General features: G+C 33.9%; 2 protein-coding genes across 3 annotated transcripts; both read right to left on the bottom strand.

The window, feature by feature from the left end:
• Nucleotides 1–12,516: 12,516 nt before the first annotated feature.
• On the bottom strand, nt 12,517–15,201 carry LOC106759551 (UDP-glucose flavonoid 3-O-glucosyltransferase 7). Of its 2 annotated transcripts, none has more exons than XM_014642769.2 (3): nt 14,394–15,201; nt 13,725–14,298; nt 12,517–12,852 (listed from the first exon to the last, which is right to left on the bottom strand). In XM_014642769.2, exons 1-3 carry the CDS (start codon nt 15,147–15,149, stop codon nt 12,680–12,682), a joined length of 1,503 nt encoding a protein of 500 aa, XP_014498255.2. In that variant the 5' UTR covers nt 15,150–15,201; the 3' UTR covers nt 12,517–12,679. The 2 variants fall into 2 exon arrangements, with proteins under 2 accessions (XP_014498255.2, XP_022635312.1); XM_022779591.1 differs by having other exon boundaries at nt 12,517–12,804.
• A 2,748-nt stretch (nt 15,202–17,949) lies between these two features.
• On the bottom strand, nt 17,950–21,005 carry LOC106759513 (galacturonosyltransferase 8). The gene is made up of 3 exons (XM_014642716.2): nt 20,735–21,005; nt 18,772–20,022; nt 17,950–18,476 (listed from the first exon to the last, which is right to left on the bottom strand). The coding sequence occupies exons 1-3, from the start codon at nt 20,876–20,878 to the stop codon at nt 18,201–18,203; spliced, it is 1,671 nt and encodes a 556-aa protein (XP_014498202.1). The 5' UTR covers nt 20,879–21,005; the 3' UTR covers nt 17,950–18,200.
• Between the last annotated feature and the right edge of the window lie 3,229 nt (nt 21,006–24,234).

Raw genomic sequence — 24,234 nt, 5'->3', positions numbered from 1 at the left:
CTTCATAGTTTGTTTCACCAGTCTTCATCCTGAAAAGTTCACACTCTTGAATCAAAGAATTCTTCCTTGCTCTCTTGACATCATCAGTGCCTTCATGAGTGACTTCCAAGACATCCCACATATCCTTGGCAGATTTTCCTTGAGATATCCTAAAAAATTCATCAACAATTAGTGCAGAGGCAATGATATTTCTGGCTTTAACATCATATTGTGCTTTTCTGTTCTTTTCTTGAGACCACTTAGCAAAATTTTTTAAAACAATTTTTCCATCAACAGTATCAGTAGGCTCAAAAGGACCATTCAAGGTTGCATCCCATATTCCTCTATCCACGGATTCAAGAAAAATTTGCATTCTAATTTTCAAAAAAGGATAATTTTCACCAGCAAACAGAGGTGGTCTGTTTGCAGATGCACCTTCACCATAAGTTTAAAAAGTGGAAGTCATCCCCATGTTTATAGTCGATTCATGAAAAAGCAAAGTCGACTAGTTTTTAAAATATTTTATGAAAACCAGCTCTAGTGCCAATTGTTGGAAAATAGGCAGGCTTTGTTTCAACACCAAGAGGGGGATGAATTGGTGAGGTTTCAAAATCAGAGTCTTTTTAAAATCTTTTTTGCAAAGTATTATCCTTTTCAAAGTTTCTTGAATCACAAGGAATGAAAAATATAAGTGCAGCGAAAAATACAAAGTAGACTACAAATGCAGTAAAGTCGACTAAATGTAAAAGTGTAAGGATAGAGAATTCAAACGCAAGTTTTTATACTCGTTCGGCCTCAATGCCTACATCCAGAAGCAAATGCACTGTAATGGTCAAGGTTTTTACAACAAGGCTTTTATAGAGACCTCGACGTCAAAAATATAAAACACATCTCTAACCCTCTAACCAAAATATAGGCAATACATACAACAAAGATCTGCAGCAAGATATCCTCTTTTCTGCAATCTTTAACCCATTTTGAACAAAACTCAAAGTGTCCAGACTCCATGAGTCAAACCGCCCTACAATCCCAGCAGGATAACAACCACAATCTTTACAAAGATTGAGAGATATCTTGATCAGCAGACGCGCACCACAATGTGCAGGATGTGATCAGCCAATAAGCACAGAAACCTTTCTCCTTCAAACAACATCTTCATAGATAGATCACCACGGTGTTCTTGATGAGTTCTTGGAGCAAATTCTCATATATCACAATATGTAAATCAGAAATGAAAGTGTTAGAATTACCAAAGTCTTTGTGATCAACTAAGGCACGTCTATTTATAGTTTTCTATAAATCAGATGCTCCTGTAGTCGACTAAGCTACTAATACAGTCGATTGTCCTTAGATAGTTATAACAGATAATTCAAACAGTAGCAGTCAACAACAGACAAATTGATTTTGCATTTAATACAGTTGACTATCATCAATGCAATAAATAACTTTTGAAATATAGTCGTTACTGTACACACTCATTAACATAATTGGTAAACCCAATATCGTTCTTCCCAAAGGACTCAAAGGCCTAATCTTTCGTGTAACCCAATTGCTTAAGACTTGAGAAAAGAATTAATTTTAAGCTTTGAATGCAAAGAACAAAAACTAAACATGCAAATGAATGAATGGAGTTGTTGGGGTTTACAATTTCATCTTATCCACTCTCATCCATCTACTCTTCTTATTTAATTCACTTGTTTATCTAATTGCATGCAAACTTTCTTAGTCCCAATCCCTTGGTGAAAAGAGCCTATTATTAATTACCAGCTTGCTATCCCTAGCCTCCCNTAGTAACTAATAATGCAAATCGAACGGAAGCAAAATACAATTGATCGTCCTACCCCTATCCTTAGGCGGTATTAGCATAAACAAGGAATTTCCCACCAGTTCATGACATTACCGTACGTTCCCATATCAATAAAGACAAATGACTTTTACTGAATGAGTTAAACAATAAAAGCATTAAGCATAGATGACAACCCAACAATTGATAAACAAGTATATGACAAGCATATGAAATAAATAAGAATTTGGATAAATGAGAGATTCAAAAGATTACATTGTTCCCCAACAACAAAGGGTTTAGTTCACCATTGTCATGATGAAACTACATGAAATATAATGAAAGAATGGAAAAGCAAACCCTAGATTGGATAAAAAGGAGCCTAAGCATCCAAGAAATCTTCTCCAAGGAGTGTAAAGTAGGTCTGGACGTCTTCCTTTGCCAAAGAATATGTTTTCAAGTCGCACTGGGTCTATATATAGGCTAAAAAGATAACAAAATCTATCAAAATCCAAGCCCATAAAAACAGACAACCGCCCAGGCGCCAAAGTTCACCACTCAGCGATTTCCCTCTTGCCGCTTTAACCGCTCAGGCGCCAAAGTTCCCCGCTCAGCGGTTTCCCTCTTGCCGCTTTAACCGCTCAACAGTCAGTTTTGTCGCTGAGCGGTTTCCCTCTAATCGCTCTGGGCGCTCAACGGACCATTCTGGCGCTCAACGGCTCACTTGACCCTTCTTTTCATCATTTTCCTCCTTCTTTCATAGGTCTAAGTCTACCTTACTTCACTTCCATCTTCAATTCACCTTAAAACCCTGCAAAACAATGTAAAAACCAGCATAATATCTCTAAAACCAACTTTCGACTCTCATATGACTCAACTAAGTGTTTTGCTTGATTCAAAGCTCATTCTAAGCCATAAAGGGTGTGTTTTTATATCAATTTTATGCATGAAAATAACGGTTTTTAGACCGTTATCAACAACTAACTAAGTCGGGTCCACTGCGCATGTAGTCGACTTAAGCACATCAGCTAAGTTTGAAAAACTTTTCAATGCAAAATCACTCACAGCACTGCTTTTGAAAATCTGTGCATAGTCACGAGTTTTAATCGAATTTCTTCATAATGAAATCGACTTAAAACTTGCAATCATGCCACACAATATAAGTTCATAAAAGTGCATGTGATTTTCTCATCAAAAACATATGTAATGCAATCACAGATGATATATCAGAAATAAACTTAGTGAGTATGCATTCATATATCAAAATCAACACAAACATGTTCAATAGGATATCAATCAATAAGCAACAGAATATGTAACACATAACAAAACATGTGTTATTAATAACGTGTTGTCATCATTAAAAACCAGAGTGATTTTAGCACTGTGAGATTAAGGTTAGCTAAACCAGTGCTTCCTTTATCAACAATCTCAACACCAAGTACCAAAATGCATCATCTGACTGGTCTTCATTTGTGTTAGCCATTAACCTTAAAGCCTTTAAATCTGAAGTGTCATCTTGTGCAAGATGCACTCTTTCTTTTGGTTTGTTCTTTGCTCCATGACCTTTCCAAATTTCTGGCAGTTATAGCACCTTGCCTTTTTTTTATCAAACTTCCATTCCATACCTCCATGAAATGTCTTCTTTCTGCCTTTTGCAGGATCACTAGAATCTTCACTCTACAGTTCTTATGATTCTTTGTGCTTGGTGCTATTTTTATCACCCTTCTTGAACCCTTTCTTACCTTTGTATTGAGATCGAGCTTGAAGCACTTGTTCTTAGCAGTGTCTTCTCTCATCAATATTGTTAAAAACATGATGGCTCAGTTTCAACACCAAGAGAGGGGGGGGGTGTCAATTGGTGAGGTTTAAAAATCATAGTCTTTTCAAAATCTTTTTTGCAAAGTATAAACCTTTACAAAGTTTCTTGAATCGTAAGGAATAAAAAATTCAGTGCAACGGAAATATAAACTTGACTACGTAAACAGTAAAGTCGACTTAATGTAAAAGTGTAAGGATAGAGAAAGCAAACACAAAATTTTTATACTAGTTCGGCCTCAATGCCTACATCCAGTGTCCTTCCACAACCAGGAAGCAAATGCACTATAATGGTCAAGGTCTTTACAAGATTTTTATAGAGACCTCCACGTCAAAATATAAAACACCTTTCTAACCCTCTAACCAAAATATAGGCAGCAACACAAATATCTGCAACAAGATATCCCCTCTTCTACAATCTTAACCCCCCTCTTTGAGCAATCCTCAAGGTGTCAGAACTCCATGAGTCCACCTCTTGTAATCCCAACAGGACAACAACAATCTTTCCAAAGATTGATACAAATCTTGATCAAATGATGAACATCAGAACGTGCAGTATGTGATCAACCAATAAGCACATAATTCCTTCTCCTTCAGAACCTCCTCAAAGAAATATCTCCTCCGTCTTCTTGATGAGTTCTTGGAGTGTTTAATCACAGGATCTTAATATGAAACAACAAATGAAAATGTCAGTTCAACCATAGTCCCTATGATCAACAGAATCACGTCTATTTATAGTTTTCTATAAATCAGGTGCTCCTGTAGTCGACTATGCTACAAATGAAGTCAACTATCATCAGAAAATTATAACAGTTAAGTCAATTAGCAGCAATCATAACAACCAAATTGATTTCGCATTTAATACAGTTGACATTCATTTAATGCTTTAATAGACAATTGAAATATAGTCGTAACAGTACAAAAACATTAATAGAATTTCAAAACAAATAACTAACTAAGTCAGATCCACTACGCATGTAGTTGACTTACACACTTCAGCTCAGTTTGAAAATCTTTTCAATGCAAAATCACTCACAACACTGCTTTTTAAAATCTATGCAAAGCCACGAGTTTTAATCGACTTACTTCATAATGAAGTCGACTTAAAACTTGTAGTTATGCCACACGATATAAGTTCATCAAAGTGCATGTGGTTTTCTCTTCATAAACATATGTAATGCAATCATAAGTGATGTATCAAAAATAAGATCAGTGAATATGCATACATATATGAGAATCAACACAAACATGTTCATTAAAATATCATCCACAATAAAGAATAGAATATGTAAAACATAACAATACATGTGTTATTAATAATGTGTTGTCATCATAAAAAACCAGAGCATGTAAGATTAAGGTTTACCCACTAGTGCAAAAATGTTGTTTAACGTCACCCACAAGAAGTCGGTTAAAGGGTGGCTCGACGTACATTAATGGTCGGTGGCATTACCGTAAATAAGTTGGTAACCAAGACGTCGGTTTCTAGGGAAAACGATGTCTATAATATAGTAGACGTCTGTTCTTCCCTAACCAAACGTCCAAGGGCCTCACAGGTAGGCGAGAAGACAGCCTTTTCTACCTCATTGACGTCGGTTGTGAGGGGGGTAGACGTCTATCTGGCTGCAATTAATGCTCTTCACCTGATTCCCAAGCGCTTAGACGTCACGTAATAAATAACCGACGTCTATAATGTTATAGACATATATGCTCCCTTAACTTGACGTCAATGCGCCTGACAGGAAGGCGAGAAGACAGTCAATTTCTGCCATATAGACGTCTGGTTTTTGGGGGAACGATGTTTATGTGGCTGTAATTAATGTTGCTCACCAAACTCGCAGGCACTTCGACGTCCAGTAGTAGGGGGCCGACGTCTAAAATCTTATAGATGTCAGCGCCCCAGGACAATCGTCGTCTACTTCCCTGACCGGAATTGAAAAGTAATTCCGATCAGCGTCGTAGACATCGCACCCCTTGTGTCCGACGTCTAAGGTGCATGCAAAAGGCAGATTAAAAGTTATCTTGGACGTCACATTAGTGAGATAACCGACGTCTAGCGGACTATAGACATCGGTTTTTGTTGCAACCGACGCCTAAATTCATGTTAAATAAACCACAGACTCGTAGTTACGCAAACATCATCGTCTTCCTCCTGTCCTTTTTCTCTCTTGCGACATTGCATTCCAGGTGCGTCTTTTTTTATTTAAACCGTTTAAACTTTGTTTCAGTCCGATTATATTAGTTTTCCATCGATTATCTTCTCATTCAACTGATTAAAATGTGTTTTCCTTGTGTTGTGTTTTAGTGCAGTTTTGTTCCTCTCTTGGGGTAACGTAGTACCACATTCTGCCTTTGCTAGTTGCTTCCCAGAAAAAGCGACGTCTTTTGGATTTCTTATGGCGTTTCGACCCAAAAACGATCCTGGGTCGTTGCCTAGTTATCGTTTCACTGTAATTTTTTCCTCTTGCGGTTGAAAATGGAACTAGGCAAGAACCCAGGTTTGGTTTTGGGTTGAAATGTCATGAGAAATTCAAATGACGCAAGCTTTTTTTTTTGGGGAAACTAGCAAAGACAAAGTGTGCTACTAGGCTATCCAAAGACAGGAACAAAACTACACTAAAACACAATGACTATATTAGACGTCGGTTAATGCATACACTGACATCTATAGTGACCTTAGACGTCGGTTAGTGACATGTTCGAAGTCTTTATAGTGCTCTTAGAAGTGGGCTGGTTCCCACACCGACGTCTATATGGTGTTATTAGACATCAGAGTAGGCCTTAACCGACGTCATTTGACGATGGACATGGCACTAACTGACGTCTATATAGACGTCTGTTATATGGAAATTTGACGTCCCATTAATGTCACCAGTAATGACGTCGATTGTGAAAAAGACATTAAAAGCCCAAAATAACAGACGTCTAAAGCCCTTTATGCACTAGTGAGATAAACCGGTGCTTTCCTTATCAACAATCTCAATAAATATGGTATTCATGTGCCTCCAATTAATGTTGGAGTTCTTCAATCTCTAAGGTCTCCATGTCACGTGTTTCTTCAATAGCTATAACAGCATGATCAAATCTTGGGGTTAGGGTTCTCAGAATTTTATCCACCACATACTGATTTGTAATGCCATCTTTGCATGCCCTCATAGTATTAATCACCTCTTGCACCTTGTCAAAATATTCTTCCACAGTCTTTCATCCATGTTCAGAATTTCAAACTGCCTTCTCAATTTTTGCAGTCTCACCTTCTTGTTCTTCTCACCATCCCCATAGTTCTTCACTAATATCTCCCAGAATTCTAAAGCAGGGGCAACCTTTGAGATCTCATTAAAGATCTTTGGACTGACATAGTGGTAAAGAAGAAAATGCGCCTTACTGTCCATTTTTTGCTGCATTTTCTAGTTTCTTTTATCTTCATCAATAGCCTTTGAACTCAACTCAGGCAGACCTTCATTTATCACATCTGCAACATCCTGGAAACCAAATATGTTTTGCATCTTGATGCGTCAGTCATTAAACAGCTTGCCATCAAACACCGGAAGTGGCCCTTGTATTCCTCCAAACCTTGCCATATTCTTCTTGATTAAATCTTGAAACTTCTTGGACCACTTTATTCACCTCTAAAGATTTATCATTTCCAAAAGAACACTTCTTTCTGGAATATACCACACTCTTCCAGACTTATCACACCCACATCTTCATAAAGATCTTTTTTTGTGTGTAATTAAGCTCTTGATACCATCAAAGGATTTTAGAGAGAGAAAGAGAGAAAAACACTTATAGGATTCCAAAGAGGGAAAAACACCAAGGGGAAGTAGAGAGAGCTGAGAACGAACACAGAGAGGATGATGAACGAAAGCAAAAGAGCACACAACAAGTAATAAATATTTCTATGTATTTGATTTCTGAAGTAGATTACAATTTATACAAGAAAGGTGTAACTGAAAATTTTTTTTTTTATTATTATTTACAACACAACAAATTCAAGGTTGAAATTACCAATGTGGTGTAAGTCTGACAAAAATTACATCATTAGGTAGTTTATACCAGTTCTATTTGAATACGTATAAGTCATTGCAAGATTGAACCATTTTATTATAATCAAACCGAAATCGTCCAACATTAACACTACTTTAATTATGAATAACTTTTAACACAAAACTAAAGGACACAACTCTTATTAAAGTTAATATTGTTTGATTTAATTTTATTTCATCGAGAGTATAATCGTAACGTATTAGAACGACTTTAGTAATTTTGATTTTGTCCTAAAATCATGAGAGGATTGAGATGACCTTAGTGTAGAGCTGAAATCACATGTTTATGGAACATTATGTAAAATGACATTTGTATTGAAATTGTGAATTTGACACGACTTTATTTAAAAATAAAAAAATAAATGTAAAATAAAAAAGTTATTAATTTAATAAATAATACAAATTATGTTATTATAATAGAAATTAAATTTGTTTTGATGTTGTCGTTGTATTTGTTTTTATGTCATAATTTTTAAATAAGTTAAAAAATGAATTGCATATCTGTGAAAAAAAATAACATTTTGAACGAAAAAAAAAAAAACTATCAAATCATCTAAAACTCTACGAAGCATATTACTCACTAACCTAGATTTCCTAAACAAATAAAATTAACAAAAACATACTAGTATATACAAATGACATATATTATATATTATCTAAGTTGTTCTCATTATTTCTACAGTTACTTTAATATTATTTACAATATCTTTTAGAGTATTGCATTAAAATTAAACAATGCATCAACAAATACAGAACCTGGCCACATGCATGGCAACAACGGTAGAGGAACTCACACAAATTTTCGCAAGGTGAAAAGAAAGAACAAAACCACCACGACAACTATCAAAATAAAAAATAAACACAAAATGGTCGAATGGAAAATTCAAAACATCTAAGAACAAATATAGTGGTAGAGAAATGAGAAGAGATTTCACATGTGGTAGAAAAAAAAGGAGAGAGCTCTCGATAGAAAATAAAAAAAAAGGAAAATGTATCTTTAACAATTCTTTTTGACAACTTTTTTATAATCGCTTATGTGACAGTTTGGAGGCAGCTTGGAAATAAAAAAGGAAAATGTATCTTTTATTGGTCCGTTTCAAATATACGAACCAATAAAATAGTAACACATAGTCTGTTGTCAAAAAGTTGTTAAAATATCATGTCCAATAAAAAAGGACAAAGAATTTGAAAAAAAAAGGAAAATGTTTCTTTAACAAGTCATTTTTGCCAACTTTTTTACAACGCCAAGTGGCGACATTTGATTGGTCCATTTCAAATAATATTTTCAGAAATGAAATCTTATGCAGAGGGTGTTTTGGGAACGAGAAAAGGAGTTCATCTTCTTCCTCTCAACAACTTGAAATCTCTCTGTATCTCAAGTCTTTCTGTTGTCTCTTAGTTGTCCATCATTCTCACCGACCACCGTGACATCCACTAAAATCTCTCTTCATCTCTATGTTGTCTCATTTTGTTTTCGCATTTTTGCATTGTCTCCCTCTCGCAATTTGCTCTTGTTTTCTCATCCATTGGAACATCGAAAGTGACATCTACCAATGTTTCTCCATAAGCGTTGTAGCATTCTGCCTCTCTACCTCTCTCGCGTATGAAAAAAGATATCTCCTTTCTCCAAGGTTTAGGCTTTGTTTAGTGAGAAAAGGAGTTTTTCGCAGTATCGATAAATAAAGGTTTAATTGATTCAGATATCCCTATTTATGCAGATTTGCGTCAATTAGGTCCCCGTATTTTGAAGTAGCTCAACTATGTCCCTATTTATGAAAAAATGAATCAATAAAGTCTCTGCCATTAAATTTTGCAAGCGATGTTAAAAATGATGCCTGGTGGCTAGGTGAGATGACATCTTATAAGCACATGTCACGTAAAGTGGACTTAAATGATTTTTTAATTTTAAAAAAAAAGTTTAAAAAAGTCCCTGCCACATCACCACCCTAACATGTCATCATCACCATCTCCATACAAACCCTAATTTCTCTCCAAGAAACCCTAGCCACCACACCATCCAGCGCCATCACTGCCATCCTCGCCGGCAGCCGTCCTCTCCAACGCATCACGCGCCACCACCAAAGCGTCCTCTCCCTTCTGTTGCACCTCCATCACCTTCACATCTCACAGAACCCAAAATCCAAATCGCGAAGCCCTCCGTTGACGCAAGCTCTACACCGCAGCAACACCACCATCGAAAGCGCAAGCCATCGCAATTCAACCTTCGTTCTCGCACCACCATCCAACGTGATCCCTTGCTACTCCGCGACCACCAATCTTCACAATTTTCACCCTCGCACCAGCCAAATCGTTGTCGTGCCAGTAGCACTGTCGTCCAATCTCCACCACAGAATCGTCCAACATACGCCGCTGCTGCAGATCGCGAATTGCCACTCTTCTCTACCACTAACCGCGTCGCTGCTTGCCTCTACCTGCAACCATAATCAAACCTACAAGCAAACCAGAAGCCAAGTTTTAGCGTTGTCGCATAGCACCGTGGAGACCTAGGGTTTCTTGTGTTCTCATCGCATACCTTATTTTAAATTTTTTTAAATTAAAAAATCATTTAAGTCCACGTCTTTACGTGCCACGTACTTATTAAATGTCACCTCACCTAGCCACCAGGCAACACTTTTAACGCCGTCCACAGAATTTAACGGCAAGGACTTTATCGATTCAATTTTTCATAAATAAGGACCCAATTGATCTACTTCAAAATACGATGACCTAATTAACTAAAATTTGCATAAATAGGAACCTCCAAATGAATTAAACCATAAATAAAATCAATCATCCATCTAAAAAATGGAGTAAATCTCGTAAAATCACACCCAAAATCATCCAAATAGACATAAAAAATTACTTTGGGGTGTCAAGTTCCTCCAACTAGCAAGTGATGTATTACTTTTTGTACAAACCAGGAATTAACCCCTAGTAATAGATTATAGGGACCCTATAATCGATTACCAAGGCATAACTTGGACAAAAATGGTCAAACTTCACCTACATTGCTCCAAAAACATATATGGGCTTTGACCTTTGATCACTATTTTAATCATAACTTTTCCCACAGACCGCCAAATGATATGATTCTTTTTTTATTAGAAAATAGACTTAAAAAACTTTACAATGATTACTAATTTATAATTTTTGGACATCTGAGTAGGTACATTTAATTCCTTAAAGTTAACGTTTTATATATGCCTACCATCTCTGACCTTTGCGGGTTTTTTGCTTTTAACTTTCTCCACGAACTCCAAATATTTGATTCCTTTTTTATCAGACAATAGACTCAAAAATCTTTCCAATGACTACTAATTTGTAATTTTCCAATCTAAAATAAGAAACATGAAATAATAACTTGAAATTAAACTCATTTAGGAAGCTTAAAAAAACGTTGTTTTTGGGAAATTAACTACATCTAGTATAGTGGTCTAAAAATTATGGGTTGGTAGTCATTTAAATGATCTTTGAGTCTAGATTCCAACAAAACTAGAATCAACTCATTTGGAGTTCAGTGGAGAAAGTTAAGAGCAAAACAACCAGCAAAAGTTATAGTTGGTAGGAATATATAAAGCATTAACTTTAAGGAATAAATTGTACCTACTTAGATGTCCAAAAATTATAAATTGGTATTAATTGGAAATATTTTTTAGTCTAGTTTCTAATAAAAAAAGAATCGAATCATTTGGAGTTCTGTAGGAAAAGTTATAATTAAAATAGCCAACAAAGGTCAAAGTTGATAAGTTTTAGTACAAACCCAGATTTTTGTTTGTATAATCAGTTACAAGACCCTTGTAATCGATTACAACGTACAAAATGGCCTACACTTGTTTCAGGCCTTCACCTAACTTGGTCATGACACCAACATTGGGTCTTTCCTCCACCAAGGACTGTCCAAAACCCAGCTTTCAGGTTCTACTCACACTTAAACATTAAAATGAACTCCAAATGAAAAAAATTACGTAAAATGTCTTTGGCTACTTATGTGCCCATAGCTGGGTCCTATAGTTCACCTACCTTGGTTATAAAACATATATGGGCTTTGACCTTTGCTGATTATTTTAATCATAACTTTTTCCACGGATCTCCAAATGATGTGAATCTTTTTTATTAGAAAATAGACTCAAAAATAATTCCAATTACTACTAATTTGTACTTTTTGGACATTTGAGTAGATAAATTTAATTCCTTAAAGTTCATGTTTTATATATTCCTATCACCTTTGACCTTTGTTGGTTGTTTTGCTTTTAACTTTCTCCAACGAATTCCAAATGAGTTGATTCATTTTTTATTAGAAAACAAACTGAAAAGTCTTTTCAATGACTACTAATTTGTAATTTTCCCATCTAAAATAAGAAACATGAAACAATAACTTGAAAGTAAACTCATTTAGGAAGCTTAGAAAAAATGTTGTTTTAGGGAAATTAAGTACATCTAGTACAGGGATCCAAAAATTATGGGTTGTTAGTCATTTGAAAGCTCTGAGTCTAGATTCCAACAAAAAAGAATCAACTCATTTGGAGTTCGGTAGAGAAAGTTAAGAGCAAAACAACCAGCAAAGGTCAAAGTTGGCAGGAATATATAAAGCGTTAACTTTAAGGAATAAACTGTATGTACTTAGTTTTCCAAAAGTTATAAATTAGTAGTCACCGGAAAGCCTTTTGAGTCTCGTTTCTAATAAAAAAGGAATCGCATCATTTGGAGGTTGGTGGGAAAAGTTATCATTGAAATAGCCAACAAAGGTCAAAGTTGACAGCATGTTATCTCACTCAAATTGCCTTTGGCTACTTATGTGCCCACAGTTGGCTCCTGCACCATAAGTTTTAGTACAAAACCAGATTTTTGTTCTTGTAATCATTTACAAGGCCCTTGTAATCGATTACAACATACAAAATGGCCTACACTTGTTTTCCGGCCTTCACCTAACTTGTTCATCTATGTACAATTTTGTATTCTTTTCTATAACAATTCAATACAAAAATCACTCGTGTTTCGCTCTATTTCTTGTGTATGGGGTTCTATGCGCCTTGCTCTTGTAACACTTTCGCGATCAGACCCTCACAAACCTCTGCACACTAGATTGGTTGTTGTACATGCCTCTCGGGCTTACAAAGGCAGTGTTCATGTCAGATTCTGCATGAGGCGTACTTTGTACATTTCTCCTTTTATTCTTCTCTTCAAAGCACAAACATACTTTGTTGAAAAAGAATGACAAACGCACAACTTCATCAAAGAGACCAAAATAAGAAAAAGGTCAAATCCCAAAAATGAAAACAAAAAAAATTAAACACAACAACGAAAACTCAATGCCAAACCCAAAACGCAATGAAGAAAATGGATAAATCCATTTACCTTACTCGAACCATGATGGTTACCGAAAAATGCCATTGCGTACAATAAGAAATATGAGAGCAAACAAAATGAAGAACCAAAATAAGGAGAGCAAACTTTAGATTCGTCCCACGCAAATGAGAATCTTCACCAAATATTCGGAAGAAGACAAAAATGAAGGAAAAACGAAAATGAAAAAAAAGAGAACCAGAATAAAGAGAGAGAAAAAAATTGGAAAATATGAGAGAATGAAAAAATCAAATAGGGTGAGAGATAATTTTGAAATGAACAATATCTTGTATCTTTTTGACGTTTGTGATCTAGACCCTAGATAAAATTGAAGCACGCGCAAAAGCTAATCTGCTCCCAATTGTCCTCACATCAATAGAAATGGTTGAAGTATCGTTTTCCATTCAAAAAGTTGTTTAAGAAGCCAAAGCGAGTGATTCAAGTTTAAGGGTGAGAACCCATTATCATCATCATTGCGGTAACGTCACAATCCTCCCAAAAAATTCATCATCAAGGGGAAAATATCAATGAAATATTAATGAGGCAAACCCTCAGCCACTTGACAACAGTCACAAAAAATCCCAACTATAACTTGGCTGCATAGACTAATCAACATAATCAAACAATCACCATTCCATTCTGATCCACCTACGACCCAAAGAGAAATGATTTTTTGTTTTTTGTTTTACCACTTTAAACATTGATCTCCATAATTGATTGAAGAAGGGCTGTGAGATTATCGTAAGAGGATCCACCTTCTTGAACAGCTTTGTGTGCTTTTTCCTTCAACTCTTTGGCTCGTTTTCTGAAGAACCCTCCTTCATCCTTCATCACCTTTCTCACAGCACTCTCAATTCTTTTCCAGTCCACCAGTTCCCTCCTCACATCATAGGGTGACATGCTCCATTCCCAAACCCCCACACTCTCCCCAATCCCAACCACCTCAGTCACCAACTTCTCACACAAAAAATGATCACCAAACCTTGGCATGGTTATCATAGGCACCCCCTCACAAATCCCCTCCAACACCGAACCAGCCCCACAATGTGTTAAGAACCCTCCAATGCCAACATGCTTCAATATCAAACATTGTGGAACCCACCCTCTCACTACCATCCCTCTCTCATTTTCCCTCATCCTTTCTTCAATCCCATCATCATTCACATTCTCTGGAACCACCAAGAGGTAATTGTACCCTGAGGCCTCCAACCCTCGTACAATCTCCATATGTTGCTCTTTGCTCAGACGAGACAAGCTTCCAAAACATACGTACACCACTGACCTGGGTTCCTTGGAGCTCAGCCAGTTCAGGCATTCATGCTCATCAACCTAAAATTATTAGAGAAAACAAAAGCAAAAGATAGATATTCATAACAAAATCTATGGTACAAAAACCCTATTGATCTTATGCTTTTGTGGCTTACATGATTAATCTCTTGTGATATTGTGCGTCTTCTTTGGTAATAATCCACCATCAGAGAGAGTTTGCCAACGTGCCACACCTTAACGCCGGTGAGTTTCTCGTAGTACTCAGTGTACCCACCTTCGAGCTCTGCAAAGGTATCCACAATAACCCCAATAGTGTTGTTTTCCTTGGCTTGCACTAAAATACGAGCCAAGGTGAGGAAGCTGGTATTCCACGGGTTGAAGTTAAGCGTGATATTGTGCGGAAGAGCACCAGGGACGACAAAAGAAAGCGAAGAGTCCGAAGGCAACACTTGGGGTTGGCAGTTGTTGATGGCCTCAGCAACGCAAAGACCAAAGATGGGGATGGGGCTGAAAACCACCGTGGGGATGTTGAGTGTGGAAGTGAAATTCCATTGAAACATTATGTCTAAAATCAAAGCATGAGGAGGGTTTTGCTGCAGAAAGGTTTCTATCTGGGGTTTCAGATCTTGTGTGGCCTTCCATATCTTGTCGGCGGTTCGGTTGTCTTCTACAGAGGATAGATTCTCAGAAGAAAGACCAACTTCGTTAGAGGGGAGGTTGAAGGTATGAACTTTGAGGTGTTTGGGGATGAACTGAGCGTTTGAAGGAGTTGTGAGAATGGTAACATGGTGGCCACGAAAGGCTAAAACTTGACCCAGATTGATCTGTGGGATCATGTGCCCTGGTGATAGAAACGGAAGGAGGAAGAGTTTCAGAGAACTTGAATCTGCCTCTGAAAATAACCCTTCCATCTCTTAGATTTCTCCTTGCAGACCTATTAATGCACCATAGAAAACAGAACATACTTCGATTATATAATGCAGTCACAGATCACTTGCGTAAAGAATTTGGGAACTCAGCAATCAAAAAGCAAAATTATTAATGTGGTCCCCAGATGACATTATAAGTCATGTTGTACACTGATTGAAAAGGTGTAGATTTAGTTATTTTCATCAAATTTTATTAAATTTATTGGATATTTTATAGGATTTGATTTATTTACACTATTTAATACATTTTTTCTATATTAATTGAAAAATACGTGTTAGAAAATATGATAGAAGGTGTTGTTGGTTGGTCGTGCCCTCCACCTTGATCTTCATTATACGGCTATGCAAACATATTTGAAAAAGAAAGAGCGAACAAAAGTCATAGAACTTGGTCTGAATGTGAGTGAGCACTACCATAGCAAACACATTTATGAAATTCTTAACACAAACAATTAAGTTCAACTTTTTTGTCTAACGAAATTGAACATGTAGGGATTAAGTTACAAAGTAGTGCAAAAGTCTTGATAAAGACACATTTTTCTACCAAATTTTAAAATATTTATGTTTGACTGAGGAATATTCAACAGATTGAAAGTTCAAAGTGACCAAATAGAAAACACGACAAACTATGTTCATACTCTCCTATATTTAGGTTTCTCCTTCCTCCATGGAGGTTAAATTTTCAGATAATTTTTAATATATTTTGTAATTATAATTATTTTATTGTTTATCAGTTAGACGATAATTACTATTATGATTTAATTAGTTGTTATTTCTATTTACGAATATAATGTAATATTCATTAAGTTTAATTAAGTTACTTGAATTACTTTGGACAAATTTATAAAACAATAAGGCTTTCTTTTCGCATTTTGAATTACTTTGGATAAATTTATTATAACTTTTATTAACTTGTAACCTTAAATTCTGACATTTTTTTTATTGGATAAATTGATTATGTAAGGTTGGTTCAAGGTTCAAGCGGGATAAAACCTTTGTTTTATGTCTAAAAAAACCTAAAAAAAAGTTAGTATTAATTTCTTTAGGCCTAAAATATTCTTTTAGTATAAAAAAAATGTTTTAAAAAATTTTTTATTTTTAAGTTTATTTTAAGTCTTACAAACTATTGAGTTTTGTTTCTGATTCAATACAGCTATTCAATACTATTGATATATTTCATTTTGATTAAAAGAGTTACAAACTTAATACAAAAGTCTTATTATAGGTTCCTTGAACCTCAAATTTTTAAAAAGTCTTTAGAAAAATAGAATGATAACCCGTAAATCCCATAAAAATATCGTCATTGTTTCTTATTAAATATAATAATAAGTTAAATTATATATATATATATATATATATATATATATTAATAATTAATTCATCATCATTTATCTTTATGTTTAATTTACTTACATTTGATAATTGATGGTTATCATTATTATTTACGAAAGAAACAATAATTTTATCCTGCAATTTATTTATTGTATAAAAGTATGGTTTAGTTAAGAAATAACTACATTTATTTATTGTATAAATGTATGGTTTAATTAAGAAATAACTAAATTCTGTCCTTAATTTAAAGAATAATAAATTGATTACTTTTTTTATAAGGTGTTCGACATATGTCTCTAACACCTCTCACACAATTTAGTTGATTTTTCGTTTGAAATGATTTGATTGAACTTTTCAGCCAAAATGATTAAAGTTGTCTTTAATTAGAAATGACTTAATTTACTTCAATAAAAAAAATAACTCATGTTGACTTTTGTTCAAGAATAACTCATGGACAACTCAAGCTAATCTTCTACTGAGGACATATTAATCCTTAATAAGAAATTATTGAATTGACCTTTGATTTATACCATTTTTTTTTATCAAAGTTTCGTACCAAAACCAAGATCGATTCAAGTAGATTTTTGATTAAAATTGACATTTAATTATAATTAACTCAAGATTTTTTATTGATGTTAACTCATGCTAACCTTCACCCTTATCTTTAGTTATCTTATAATTTTAGATATTTTAAATCCAAAACATAATATAATCTAAATTCAATTAAGTAAATTTAAATTTGAATTTTCATAATCAAAAAATAATTTAATCCAAATTCAATTAAGTAGTTCGATTTAAATCTAAAAATATAGATTTGAACTTAGAATAAATCCATTTAAATTGACTTAAAACAATATAAATTTAAATTAGGTTCAATCTTTTGATATCCTTAATTATGATATTGCAATAACTTGTTTAACTAATGTGTTAAGCTGTTACTTTATTTATTTTTATTCACAAATGTTAATTGTTAAATTTTTTGTTAGTAAAAGTTCTACCCACAACTTCTTTCACTCTCTCTTTGAGTTAAACTCATCCTCTCTTACCCTCCTTTCCAACTTTTATCATCATACCAACCTTATAACTCCCCTATAACTAGTCTAATTATTTACTAATATTTTTAACAAATATATTATATTTTATAATGAAATATAACTTCTTAATTGCTCTGAAATTTAAAATTTATTATTTCGTAAAAAATAAATATTTATAAAGGCTTTAAATTTAACAACAGGATTATTAATAATTAAAAATATAACATTTTGCTTCCAATTAAACCTCAGTCTGGATAAACCTAAAAAGTAATTTTAGGGATTGAAATCCCTAATTATGATATTGATACCCTCAATTGAGATGTGCAAGCTCAAACACCACAACTAAACAAAAGAATTTGACAAAAAGGAATTTATATAAATGTGATGTGAAAGTTGCCAGTATCACAAATAAAAACTGACAAAAAGTAAAAAGCACAACATTTAATTCAGTAATACTATTGTTCAGGATCAATGACATCTTTTAAATAAGATTATTCCATAAATGTTAAAATAAATAAGAGGAGATAAGAGAATTACTACACTAAGTATTATACAATTAAAAGAAAAAGCCAGATTTTATCTTGCACCAGCTCGGAACTTCGTTAAAGGTATAAGCATTATATATCAAACCTAAACAGCATCACCAAGTGTAAAGAAACTCGCCCATTTAGATACCAAAATTGCATGCCTGAACGAAATCTAATTCATAGTCAACATACTTTGTCCAAAGAGGCTTGAATTGAGCCATTGCAATGTCAAGCCATGGTTTCATGTTGCCATTGAAGTGCACCACTGCTGCATTGTTAATCTCATCCATGCTGATGCTTGGATTATAGCCAAGTCCCAGAACATGCCATGACTTATCCAGTGGTTTAGTTGTTGAGTAATATGTGATCAGACCTGGTGGCAATGTCCCTAATTTCCATAGTGTTCGGTTTTCATTCTGCAGCAGCATGAGCACACCATGTTAAAACATGATTAGTTAACAATGATTGGAAATGAAATGGATTGTATGAGAATGGTTCCATAGCATGTATAGTCATTGTTTATATTTTAGTTTCTAAATATGCAGCTTCTAGCACCCATGCTAATGATGCAATGATTAACATGACAAGGAATTTAACAGCATTACCAGGTACCAAACAATGCCAAATGGGGTTAACAACAATCTTAAACATGTTTGAGAATGCCAAATAGTGAGAAACTGTAAAGTTGAGGTAAAATGATAAGAGAATTACCAGATTCTGCCAGTAATGATATTCTTCCGTGCATTTTTCCCTTCTCCATGCATCCAAATCAAAGAAATTCATTCCATAAGCCCATGCACAAGCCTTTGGACTAAATTTTGCTTTAATCAAGGGGTGTGAGAAGTTCATGTACTGTGCATATCTATGGAATGATCCAAAACATGTTTCTACAGCTCCATTAACCTTGCCATCCATATCAATCTTCCACAACCCGGTAAGATCCTTCTGAACCACAATGTCATCATCCAAAAACAAAATTTTATGCAGCTTTGGGTACATTTCTGGCAAGTAGAACCTTAAATGGTTCAATATGGACAAATATTTGGGATTCCTAAACTTCATATTATTAGTGTCCTTTGTAGCATTCTCAAGCTTGTTCTCGAAGTAAAATCTCTGGAGGTTAGCAGACTCCAATTGTTTAAGGACCGGAACATAAGAAGAGTTCAGAAACTTGTAATCCTCCACTGCCTTGACCTCAATGTGTGCACCATTATAATCCTTCAACTTAAACATCACTTGCATTGCTCCAAGGTTCATCTTATCAGTCACAACATGAAACACATGCTTCCATGGCTCCTTTGCATTCTTTGTTGCTGAATTGACCACAACAGATGCTGCAACAACATTGTCAGAGAACAAGGCATAGTGGTACAGGTTAGGATCCTCAACTTCTGGAGGGGTAGGCTTCCCCTCAGTTGTGTACTTCTCAGGATGGGCAATCCTCTCTTCCATCAACCTCATGGAGAGACAATGCAAACTCTTTGGAATCGACTTGGCAGCAATGAGGCTCGAGAAAGCACCCTGCTTCTTTGCCTTAGTTAACTGCTCATTCACCGAGAAAATCGTATCCTTCAACTTCTGAATCTTGAGCTGGTTATCAAAGGATTCTTTGGCATCGCCAATCACCTGGCGTGTGGTCTTAATGCGCTCCTTCACTTCCTTCTCCAATTGTCGAACCACCGATTCATCAACAGGGGATGCATCACTGCTGAAAAGAGTCCTGTACTGAGGTTTTTTCATTAGATCTGAGAAGTTTACCGATAGCTCTGCGAAAATCCTGACAAGCTTTGAGCTCTCGAGCTTGAGTTTGCGTGCATAGGAAGCATACACAAGAGCCAAAGAACGATGATCATCAGCTTGCTTACGAATCTGGTCTAGTCGAGGCTTCAGAGGATCTGTTTTCAGAGCTAGAATGGATCTCCTTATTGACTCAAATCCATGTGAAATACCACCCTCAGAACCCTAGTTCACCACCACAACAACAGATCAGTAACCTTGCTTCGTCAAATCTTTTTTCCTTTCTTAGAAACAAAAACAATTTAATGACACCACGAAACTTTTCCCCTTACTAATACTACAAGAACAACCCAAATCAAATCAAAACGAAACAAACCCTATTTGATTCTCAACAAAATTGGCTCCGAGCCTAGCTCAGAAGCACAACAACAATCTCGTATGTTCCCCCCAAAAAAGTTTACCCTTTTAAGCAGCGACATTGACGTTAAAATTTTCCCAGACTACAAAAGCAAATCAAACCCTGTATTTTTACCAAGAAAATTAGAACACTTCAAGCCCAGTTCAAAAGCACAACAACAGATTAACATCCTAGCTTAATCAAATCTCCGTACTTTCCCATAATAGAAACACAAACTTTTTTCACTTCTAGTAACATTGCCATGAAAATCAGCAGAATCAAACCTTCACTGGATCCGGAAAGAATCGGATCCGACCCATTTGAAACCCGTGAAATAAGATCCATAACTAACCCCACCCCACCAAATTTTTCTCCAAATTAAACTAACCCAAAAAGAAAAAATACCCAGAAATCAATAAATTGAAAAAAAAAAAAAAACAATTTGCTCCCCGAGAAAGCACACAGTAGAGAAAAAAAAAAAAAAAAAAAGACATAAAAAAGGTTGAAAATTTATCAAGCACAGAAAGAGCATAAGCTTACCGTGAAATGGTGTTGATGGGAAGAATAAGAATGAGTAGTGAAGAGAAAAGAAAGGACGAAGAAAGTGCAGAGAGCTAATGTTATAGCAGAAGTGAAAAGTTTGAAGGTTGGGATCCTTGAAAGTGGAATCCGAGGATTCACCATTTTGGTATGAGAGAACTCCAAAATCAGAGAGAGGAGGCAGCACTCAACTCCAGTAGACTCCCAAAAACATGCACTCAGATTCTCTCTTTCGCTCCCTCTTCTTCTCAAGGAGAGACAGAAACAAAGACTCGGATTTGACATTTTATACTTTAATTTAACTTTAAATATTACTATACCAAATATAACAAAAAAAAAAAGAAGGTTAAACCTATACTATTTATTTTGTATTTTCTGGAACAGCTTAAGCCTTTATTACTTTGTTATATTTACTGAATAAAAGAAACATTATCAAATAATAAAAACGAGTTAACAGGTTTAACAATTAATTAATTTTATATTTAAATAATTATTATGAAAAAGAAAAATTATAATCATCTCCACTAGTATAGGGTACGATAGGCTGAAGCACTTTTTTTTTTAATTTTAAATGAATCTTTACTTTATTTATCTTTTAAATTTTTTTAAAAATAATACTCACCTTCCTAAATTTTAATATACTGATCGTAATTTAAATAAAATATTAAATTTTTATTTGTAAAATTAATGATTTTTTTGTGTAAAATAGAATTGAAATATTTTAGCTTTTATCAAAAATAAAAAAAATGGTGTAGTTTTGTTGAAAACACAAAAAGAGAAAATTATCTAATACAATAAATAAATATTCATTTGCAAAAATATAGAAAGTATAAGTGTTATTTTATGGTTTAAATCCTTAATTGGTTTTCATGTTAGAAGGAAATTTTCAATTTAGTACCCGTTTTTAAAAGTATATACATTGGGTTCTCATGTTTTGTAATTTGTATCAATTTAGTGAATTAATGACACTTCAAACCAGTTTGTAACAGCAATTGGAAGGTGTGCAAACATTCAAACAGTTAATAAACAATCTGCAACTCAAAATGACTTGTCCACTTACAATTTTCAAGCCAAATGATGGTTCAAAGGGATTAAATTGACACAAATGATAAAACATGGGCATCCAATGTATACACTTTTAAAAACCGATGTAAACTGAAAATTATTTTATTATAAATATTATTTACGTATATTATCTCAATAAATAATTTCATATTCTTTGTGGTGCCGACATTCTAGTGGACTTCAACCTGTGATATCCGGTAGTGTCGGCTCCACTTTCTCACCGTCACCTTTTCACTTTCAATTCCGCGTTACTTTCCTCTCCGGTTGCCTGTTACCTATCAAATGTTATTTCCTTTTTCTATTTTCCAGAGTGGAAACATCTATTTTAGCTGATTGATAAGTCAGCAGCTTATATTAAAAACAAAACATAAAGTTAATATCTTTTATTAAAAAACCATTTATTAAGTAAAATTAAATTATTCTTTGACTTATTAATTCAAATTTAATTTCTTAATTATGATATTTGTTACCATTTTAACTTTTAAATCACATATTTGTTTATAAATTATATTTGGAGTGTTACTCAACTAAATCGCATTACATTTCAACACAGTAAAATAGAATAAAAAATATATAAAGAACATAAATTTCAATTAATATAAGAATAATAATATCATGACACATTTTTATATCAATTTGACACAATATATAAAGGTAAAATGGTTTAAAAAATATAAAATTTTATAATTTTTTAAAATAATAAATAAATAAAAATAATATCAAATAAATGTAAAAAATTTAAATATATCAAATAATCATTTCAATTACAATTAATATAATTGATCAGATATAAAACCTCTGAATCTGATTTGTCTTTTCATTAAAGTGTTATTTTGACCTTTTAGAGTGTCATATTGCCACCAATTGGCATGCAAATGGTTTATACCTAAAATTATATATGAAATTCATGGTGGGTGTAGCAGCATTAACGTAAAGACCCAAACATTCAACACTTTCTGAATTGGAATTAGAAATCAATCTCATAACAAGTCAATTATTATTTATTTATTTTCATGATATTGGAATGTGAGCAAACTTTCCAATGTTAGTGCTTTCTGATCAATCTTCAAAGTCTTTGGTAGTTATAGATTAGACGTGTGAACCAAAGGGTGTGGTATTAAAATTTTCTATTAGTGAATGGCTACTGTATATTAGATACTGTATAGAGGACCATTTTTGCAATCTCGTTAATTTTTCTATTTGGTAATGTATAATTTGGAATTAATTTTTTTATATTTTAAATTATATTCATCAAATAAAAAATACATTCCAAATACGAATATATTTTAGTTATACAATTCAGAATATAATTTTTGTATTTTAAATTATGTTTTTATATTTTATATTATACATTTCCTAATAAAAAATAAAAAATATATTTTAGATTGTATATTTTAGGATACAAAATTTATTTTTTGGATTATCTGAAATACAACAATTTATAGGAATGCAAAAAGAAATTTATGCCCAAGAAGGAAACCCAGAAACCCTACTGGAGGAGATTTGTTGAATTGGACTTTCATAGATTTTCTCCAATGCCTGTTTTTCTTACACTCCTAATTTTTCTCAAAATCATCACATTTACCTTTTAGGCCTTTTCTTCCTGCACCCCATAATATTTAGCTGCACTTTCATATTTCTTTAAAATATCCATTTTACCATTCATAAAACGACTTCTAAATTACCCGTTGCATGATTTTTTTTTTTTTTTTAAATGCTTTCCAAAAGTTTTGAAACACTATTTTCGTAACAAGAATCCTATACCAGAATTACTGGAATATGATTTCTAGAACAAGTTTTTGGAAATAGAAAATGCATTTTTGAATGAACTTTCCAGAACAGAAATTCTGGAGAAATTTTGGAGCAAGCTTTTTAGAAGATATCATATGTGTTCTGAAATGAGCTTTCCAAAACTAGTTTTTTTCTTCTCAATGTACTCTCTCTCTTTCTTCGGATGTAACGGTGACAGGGGTACGATGCAGTAAAAAAAAAAAAAAAGGGTATTTTAGCCTTTTTCTTTAGCACAAAGTACAGTTAGTAATATCGGCTTACAAAAAGAAATTAAAAAACTCTTCTTATAAAATCAACAACGAATTATCAAATCCGATCGTCTGGAAATGTCATCTTTCTATCAAACAGAAGAACAAGCCCTTATAAACATAATTATATTTATAGCAAACATCTGTGAAAGGCATAAAAGAAGAATTAAACACAGTGTAGGATCCTAACTTATTAACTTTTTTTATTGTCGTGGGAGATCAACTTTAGCATCTCCCATCGATCCTATATAATAATACATAATATAAATTCATTAAAAAAATTATTAAAATTTAAGTTTTGCACTCATTCGGTCCTGCGAAATACTATAGTCGGCAATATTGAATATAGTGCATCAACAATGAAGGATCATGTGGACTTCCAACAAATCCACCAAC

Source organism: Vigna radiata, chromosome 4 (assembly GCF_000741045.1).
Source record: "Vigna radiata var. radiata cultivar VC1973A chromosome 4, Vradiata_ver6, whole genome shotgun sequence".
Classification (NCBI taxonomy): domain Eukaryota; kingdom Viridiplantae; phylum Streptophyta; class Magnoliopsida; order Fabales; family Fabaceae; genus Vigna; species Vigna radiata.
Note: the sequence above shows the minus strand (reverse complement) of the source record. Positions and strands in the feature narration are given on the sequence as shown.